This window comes from Glandiceps talaboti, chromosome 8 (genome assembly GCF_964340395.1).
Source record: "Glandiceps talaboti chromosome 8, keGlaTala1.1, whole genome shotgun sequence".
In the NCBI taxonomy this organism is placed as follows: domain Eukaryota; kingdom Metazoa; phylum Hemichordata; class Enteropneusta; family Spengelidae; genus Glandiceps; species Glandiceps talaboti.
This window is the reverse complement of record NC_135556.1, coordinates 9,993,097-10,002,156: the sequence shown is the minus strand read 5'-3', so window position 1 is coordinate 10,002,156 and position 9,060 is coordinate 9,993,097. Positions and strand designations below refer to the sequence as shown.

The 9,060-nt window shown below is 34.3% G+C and overlaps 1 protein-coding gene across 1 annotated transcript; it reads right to left on the bottom strand.

Moving 5' to 3' along the window:
* Nucleotides 1–408: 408 nt before the first annotated feature.
* Nucleotides 409–8,663, bottom strand: LOC144439160 (transmembrane protein 144-like). Its single transcript, XM_078128429.1, is given in 10 exon segments — nt 409–579; nt 1,175–1,392; nt 2,138–2,235; nt 2,527–2,624; nt 3,683–3,788; nt 4,286–4,366; nt 5,301–5,400; nt 6,256–6,378; nt 6,700–6,960; nt 8,603–8,663. Coding segments are annotated over 10 exon segments (1,317 nt in total).
* Nucleotides 8,664–9,060: the final 397 nt, after the last annotated feature.

Sequence of the window (9,060 nt, the reverse complement as noted above, 5' to 3'; positions counted from 1 at the left end):
ATAGATATATAAATTGACCAGAAAGTTTTTTTAAATTTGAAGGAAAAATGTTGAAACTTGCATATTGATATATATATATATATATATATATATATATATATATGGATGTTAATGGGTGTTAGATAGGTGTACTCTATCAAGGAATAATGTCCTGAGATGTGTGAATAAAAGAAAATTGAAATTGAAAGAAAAATGTTGAAACTTCCATATTGATATATAAATGGATGTTAATGGGTGTACTCTATCAAGGAATAATGTCCTGAGATGTGTGAATAATTTAAAAAGCTAAACATGTTTTCATCATCATCGTAAGACCACCAGCCTCTTTATGGCAACGTCCAAAATGTAGCTGCCAGAGGTTCTTTGCGTCTAGCGCGTCTACAGAAACATGTCCTCTGAGAATAGTTTTCATGCATTGATTGTTTCACTTTGACAAGCACTGTCTCACTTTGATAAGCCCGACAAGACAGCGCCAGTAATTGTGATGATAAAAGCTAACATTAGAATCAAGAGATTTCTTTTGCCTTTGATTTCCTTGAATACCACAACTCCCCAGATTGCAGCAACAATAGCAGGGCCCTGAAAGAAATAACACTATATTTTGAAAATTTTGTATATATCATGATCCCATCTACAAGACCTCAAAAACTGAGCTGCCATATTGTCTTGTTGTATTCAAAATAGCACAACCAGAATTTAGATTGTTAACTACAAAACCTCCATAACTGAGCTCCCATATCATGATATTGTTTTGTTGTATATCCGATATTCAAAGTAGGACTACCGGAAGTTTTAACTATCAATTAGTGTACATGAATTTGACATATCTGAAATTTGGGAAAGTATACAGTAATCTAAGTTTTTTTAGTCCTAAAGAGTGAAATGTGGTGGAAACAATATTTTAGCTATCTGATAGTATAAAATCCTGGACATAAAAGAAGAAGAAGCAGCATTTAGAACACTAGAAATGGAATAAGTGAAGTTAAATAGTACAAAGTTTGTTCTATTCTTACACAATAATTCTGTTCTATGTTCCATGTTCTAGGCGAAATATTTAGCATCATACATCACAATCACATAAAATTTTAGCTCTGTGTCTAATCAAACTTAATGTTTACGCTTATTTATCAATGTCATTTGTTGTCAACTGATATAAGCAGATTACAATACTTACTGTGGTAATGATAGGAAAACTAACAGATTCATTAAGTATGGAATTAGCCACAAACCATGCAGTTTGTGCTATACCCCACATCACTCCTGATATCAAGGCAGGTAGTATCAGCTTGGGAAAGATCCTTGGTTTATTTCTCATTAGCATACAATAAATTATGAAATACGTTGTACCAGTTGTGTAAATTCCACAAAAGTGGGCAAACACGTAATCCAAACCTACAAGAAGTGAGATATGTAAATAAATTTAACATTTAACATCCTCAAGAATGAACAATTATCAATACAGTATTAAAGTGACTATTATAACGCCAAATAAAAAAAAATGTGTGTTTCCTATAACCTGACTGACAATAGTTTAAGCCTATGACCCTAAACATTTAAAACAAAAAGATAAGGAATTCTTTGTCTTCTTGACCTTCATGCACATCTGTTTTCTTTCCCCATCAAAAAAATTTTCTAAAATAAAACGATGAAATTCAATAAAATCAATCCAGACCTACCTACCCTATTTTCTAAGGCCATGTTATCAGAAACACAGATTTTTTTTTGTGAGTCATTTCCCCAAAAAAGGGCATTTTAAAATTAAAAACCAAAGACTTGTGAGTTTATATACTATCATAATGATATACTGTATTATCTGATTGTACTGCATACAACTATCTCTATACACACCCATTCATAAAGAACCACACTACAGTTTTCATTTATATTTCCAGTCCTTATCTGGGTTATTATACAAAAACATAAAAGATCGCCATCTTTGACCACTCAGAATGTTCTTTTGTTTATAATGCAGTTATTCAGCATGATTATATAAAAATATAGAATTTTTATTGCGAATTATAACATATTTAAGTTCCGCATGATTATTCACTTGTATTAAGAAATAAGCAAGATCAAATCATATTGGTAATTGATTGCTTCAATTTTGGGTAAGTCATTGAAATATTTGATCCCTTACCATTGCTACTCGCCCCATCAACATTGTCTTGTATCCAAATACAGGGTGCAAAGTTCAATCCATACAGACTACCAGCAATAATAGCAAGCACACATCCACTACAGGAATAAAACATGCCAGGAAACTCTTCACAAATAACAGAGGACAGACTGAGAAAGCCCTGGCAGTTTCACAGCAATGTGACTCAATAATCAGGTTATATTAGCAAGTGTACAACATATTAGCCCTGTACTATCACACAGTCCAAAACCTGAATGGAAATTGGTAGAATCACGTGGTGTGTCTCTGTGTGTATATATCTCTGTATGAATATATTTCTGGGAGCAAGCAGTAAAAAACAAAAAACTCAAAAAAAACCCAAAAAAAACATTACAGATAGTATTACTTACATAATTCTCTTCTTCATTGGAGATAACTTGTCAATCCATGCTACATCATTGTTTAAGTCATTGGGTGGCTGTTGTACTTCATCAGTTACCTGTACATGCTATACAACAAAACAATATACAATTTTATAATTCAGTCTTGGACACATGTCATGCACAAAAATGACAATATTTCTTTCCTTGTAATGACCCCCCTCCCCATATTAAACAGAATGATTTTTAATTGAAAAAGTCACAATATCACTGATGTCAGGATAGCAACTCACATATGTAGGTGAAAATCGCTGTTTATCATTGTGGGACATACCTTAACAAAAAGAAATGATTCATAGTTTTCCTTCTAATTTGATTATGAACTGAAAACATTACATTGTATACACTCAGTACCTTTCACTTTTTCTTTTTTTAACCAACCGACCAATAGGTCAAAAAAAGAGAGAATTGTTTCTGGTCAGTATGCGCATCACTTAAATACCCCGAGTCAATCTTTTCTTTTTTCATGTGTGTCCACAATTGCTAATTCAGTGAAGACAACTAGCCAATCATGTACAAGGAAATGACATCTGCCCACATACACACTTGCTCTAAAGTACTACATAAAAAGAACAGTAACCGCCATAAACAGTAGATTGAGTGACAGGTTTGTTGAGAATTACAACAACAACAATGACAACAACAACAACACCAACAACAACAACAACAAAATTGCAATGTCTCACCATGTTAGACAACCTATCCTGACCAGAAACAATTTTATTTTGGTCTTATTAACTCATCATTTTTAAGATGTTACGATGAGAAATATAAAATTGCATAAGGTCACCCTAACACCATGTTTTAAAAAAGAGAGAAAGTGTAACACTACTCATAATGGCTGCATACATCCAAATCAAAACAGGAATGTTTTCATTATCAATGTTTTAAATATTTCAGTGCATGACTTTAGAAGTGAAGTGAAATACCTTTTCCTTTTCTAGTAAAGATTGAAAGTCATCATAATTGCTGAAATTGTTATCATTATCAGGAGGATCAGTTGAGACTGCAGTGTAGTAATCTGTTCCTACAACCTTAGACTCTGTTGGTTTGACAGCCTCACTTTTAACCAGTAGAAATCCGACCACCCTAAATAAGACATCAAAATGATAAAAAAAAAACTCACTTCAGTACTAAGGATGGGATGTTTATCATCATCTTGTTCTGTCAGCTCTTTGGTGGTAGATTGTTGTTCACTGACGTCACTTTGGACCATCAAATATATGAACACACTGGAAATGAAATGAATACACTTTAATGAAGTATGCAGATGAGTCACAGTGAAAATGGGGTTGGTGTGGTGTTTTCTAACTGCTGAGAGCAATTTAATTCAGAAGAGTAATACAGTGAAAATGGGGTTGGTGTGGTGTTTCTCACTGATGAAGGCAACTTAATTCAGAAGAGTTACAGTGGAAATGGGGTTGGTATGGTGTTTCTCACTGATGAAGGCAACTTAATTCAGAAGAGTTACAGTGAAAATGGGGTTGGTATGGTGTTTCTAACTGATGAAGGCAACTTAATTCAGAAAAGTTACAGTGGAAATGGGGTTGGTATGGTGTTTCTAATGAGTGAAAGCAACTTAATTCAGAAGAGTTACAGTTGAAATGGGGTTGGTATGGTGTTTCTAATGAATTAGAGCAACTTAATTCAGAAGAGTTACAGAGGAAATGGGGTTGGTATGGTGTGTCTAACTGATGGCAGCAACTTAATTCAGAAAATTCAGTATTACCTGAAAACTGCTAAACCGACACCAACATAATTCAATACCTCATTTGAAGGTTTTTCAGGCTTTAATCCAAACCAGCCAAACCTGTCATTTATAGGAATATAAAACAAAAGGAAATGTGCAAATAGTTATAACTTGACTTTTAATTACAAATTCAGAGAGTTACAAAGTTTATTCACCTTTTTTTAAAACCTGATCTATTCTTACTTGACATGTAAGTCATTTCCATTTTGTTTCAAAGTTTGGGCAGAAATATTTAGATATTATTCCCCTAGATTTTCCTACATTCAGCCTGGGAACATACAAGGCACATATAGTCAATCCAGGAAAAATATAAGTATACCAGCTCAAGCTGAATTACATATTTCATATTTCACATGTTTCATATACTGAAGAACAAATGACAATATATGCATTGTCATGATGTAAAACAACCTGGGTATAAATTCCATATTTAATGTTCAAATGTATGCAACTTGGCTTGCATGCAATCTAAAATACAATATGGCAATAGTTTTAAGATTTCACAAGTGCAGTAATTTTCCAAGTCCACAAAATGGATGATAAATTCTTGGGGTTTTTTTTGGTCAAAGTGCATTTTGATTGGTATTATATATTGACAATAGCTAAATAGTTCATGGTGTTGGCTTGTCAGTATTAGTAAATGTGAAATATGTATTTGCTGAGAGGATATGTTATATATACGACTCTGATAAATGAGGCATTGGTTTACTAAGATAGACATACACTAAAACTATGTGGTAGATTACACAAGTGAGTGATAGTGGTTCCTCTGTTGTGTGAATTAATATAATCACCTAGTGACCAAGATAGTGTAAACATTGGAAGTCCCAAAACAGTACACTACAATATGGGGAGAGTTTACAGAGAGCCACCCTATTGAGACTGCAGCTTATCACTGTTGTACCAATATGTTGTGACAATATAGTTTTAGTTTGTGTCTATCTTATAGTAAACTGAAGCCTCAATTACCAGAGTATCATTGTTTATACTTTACCTGCCACTGGCCCAGCCCATCAATAGGTTTAGTGAACCCCAGATGCATAGTCCCAACCCTAGACCAATGGTTTTGATGACTGGCACCACTGTTATATTACCTGTACAGACAGACAGACAGACAGACAGACAGGTCAATAAAGGCGCTTTATTACACAACTACATGTATTAACCTTTAGTTGGTATATGTTAAACAACACTAACACTAACAGCAACAAATTTACTGTTAAAAAACGACCAATACAGCAAATTCTCTGAAAATGGAATAAAAGACATTGCAAACAACTTTTCAAAATCTGCCAAAGGTGAGATGATTTAATTGTTATAATCTTAAAAATAGCAAAATGTATAATATACATTTATCATAAATTAATCATCCCACGAAAATTAATACAATTAATTAACCTTTCAACACAGCACAGGCAGGCTGGCAGACAGATGGATGGACAGACAGACAGAGAGACAGAGAGACAGAGAGACAGACAGACAGACAGACAGATAGATAGACAGACAAACAAACAGACAGACAGGCCAATAGAGACACATAAAGATCGACAGATCGATGCAAACACACCCACCAAGGATGGAGACAGTGAAAAAAGAGATCTTGTCTGTCTGTATTGTCTTGTAAATGATTGAATTTCTTTGTCATTAAAATTACTTCAACAATTATGTAATGTTTCAATTATTGTATCAATGAATACTCTTCAATAAAAAAATAACTGTATCCATGTATAGTTACATAGTTAGTAGCAATGAAGACAGTTTTACTCTTTTACCATTATTCTAAATTTTGTCCTGATTTCTAACACCCCCCCCCCCCCCATAAAAGGGCAATAAAGTTGTAAGAGTGGTTGAGCCTAAGACTTCTTTCAGCAATGAGAAGATTTATTGATGGTGCTATTATTCCATTTACTGTGTGTGCAGTGGTTTTCATCAGTTGAAAATATACTGACCTGTTGCCCACAGAAATCCACCTAACATCGCAAGTGGATGAAAAGTTGGCACATGCCGGATCATATTGACTATAAGCCCTACAATCCAAATTCCAGACACTAAAATCCATTGGAAAAACATCCCTGTAGTGGTAGAAAAATACAACTTTATCTATTCAATTTGAAACAAAACACACACACACACACACACACACACACACACACACACACACACACACACACACACACACACACACACACACACACACACACACACACACACACACACACATGGTAATATTGTTAATACTGCTCGACTGAACGATTCATCATTGTGAAGGTGATTTATCACTTGCTACCAAAGGAACTACAAGATGACAAAACAATTGCTCCACAAATATTGGGTATATCTTTCATGGAAGAACACCATGCATAGTCAAACTTTTACAACTACACTTTACTTACCATCTCCAGTTTCAAATTGTTTCACAGGTACAAAGTTGCTTCCGAAGAACACCACCGCTACCCCTGCTGCAATAAATCCTAGCGCATTATTGGTATCAGTATTATTGGTGGGAGTGTGATTCGTTGGTACAAATGTACTGCTGAACACAGTTGTTTGTGCTGCGGCTGTTGATGTAGTTGTAACATTCTTCTGTTCGTTTAACGATGAATGAAAATACAGTTTTGCATTATTCTCTTTTGCTGACTCATTGCAAGTTACACCTGTGGATGCAAACAACAAAACAAAAAACAAAGTTTACGAATATTTTCTGATTTATATAGTATTCTCTACAAATCATGGCACAATGAAATTAATCTAAAATCTTTCAAAGATGTCTGATGAACAGTGCAGTTCGAACACGAATACCAAGTTTTCCATGCCATATATACGTACAATATATACAAAAAAAGAGGAAAATCTGGCAAAGTGAATTACATACATAGCAAAAGAAAGGGTTGTAATTCTAATAGCAAAAACAAACTGAGAATATTATGGATTTTCAAGACTCACTATAAATGTGAAGGATACTTAACTAAGTTGAAAAACAGCTAGTCACACAAGCTATTGTGTCGTTTCTGATTGGGCATTCACAATGTAAGAATATATGAGGGAATTAATGCACTCAAAAATTCCTTTAGAGTAACGAACATGTCTAATTTGTAAATCAGATATTAAACGTAAGTACATTTTGTCTGTTATATTCGCATCATTGACAAATATTGTTAATTGAAAAGATGAAAGTGGCCATACGGGTGAGGATTGGGTATTTCTTTTGGATTTCAATTTACAAACAATTTTATCATGGCTTCCTACTTGAAAAATCAATGTGAAACAACATATGCTAAGTCCTTGTTTGTAACTCAATACATTGCAAAAAGCTAAACAATATATAATTTTTGTGTTATTGTACATACAAAATAACAAATATTTTACACAGTTTTTTATCTTTTGCAATGTATTGAGTTACAAACAAGGACTTAGCATCATATAGTTTTCACTTTTCTATTTTTTCCCTCAGGGGGCAACATTTTAGGAGCAATTAATTAATGGTATAGTTCTGATTTGCTACAGGAGTTTAGACCAAGCAAAATCTAAAACTAATAGAGTGGACCCCCTGGGGCATCTTAGACTCTCAAGTCAATTTGAAAAACGTGACCATATGCCCATTCTAGACAAAAGGGCATCCCAATGGAGGACACATATCTCATACAGTGAAATAAGGTGAGTAGCACCCCCGTGATATTAGAGGGTAACATCGGGAGCAACATCAACATTTGCATGTTTTAATTGTGATGTAATAGATTTTTCCCTAATATGTTTTATCAACACTTTTATCATTTAATTTGAAATTTCTGTATCATTCATTTTTGTCCTAGTTTACTTTTTTTTTTAATTTGAACTTTATAACTATTAGTAATTCCTCTGGGAATGATAACGTTTTCGAATTAAATATGTTCACAAGTACTACGACTTGTATTCAGTAAATGCTACGGATTTACCGGCGCTTTACAAATTACATGCAATCATGGAGGTAGGAAAACACCCGGGGAAAACACTCCTATCGTGACTTCCTAATCTAGTAGTTCCTATACGGTATCGTTACCATTTAGACCTCCGTTCAAACTTAATCTAGTGTAGATAAAGTGTCCATTCCTTCCACTTTATCTAGTTCTCTCACTTTAGTTACAAACCACATTGACATCCAGACTTCTGACTAGTGTCAGTGACCTCCATGCATGCATTGACCTTGGTCTGGTGAATTGACAATATTACCTAATACCATGGATGTATAAAGGGAGAGTGTCTACACCGACTGGTTGATATAATCAAGTACCCAACTTGCACAGTACGTCAGTTACTCACCTTGAATAAGTGCAGAAAAGAGAAAAGTAAACAGACAAACTGACACTGGGAACCTGTACATTTCAAGAGGTGGGCGGCAACTATCTCTGAATAAATCAGGTGACTATTGCAGTAAGTCATCTGACCATACACACGGGTCATACCTTTGAGGTCATGCAGTCGTGGTAGTGCAGTTAGTTGGGGGCGCTATTCACAAACACTGACATTTCTCGAAAACGTTTATTGCCACAAATGCATTTCATTTATTTACCCAATGTCTCCGAAATTCTTTGTAGATGAAGAGATGAAATTAAAAACAAAGCCACACAGTCTGTAGAATGTTAGAGTGGTTTCTATTTGCTCTCTTGTTTGAACCAATGAAAAGTTGTCTAGGAAAGGAGAAGGAACATACCATTTTAGCGGGTAAATGAAACATTGTTGTGCCTTAAGGTGGGTGATATCAATGACATAAAATATTA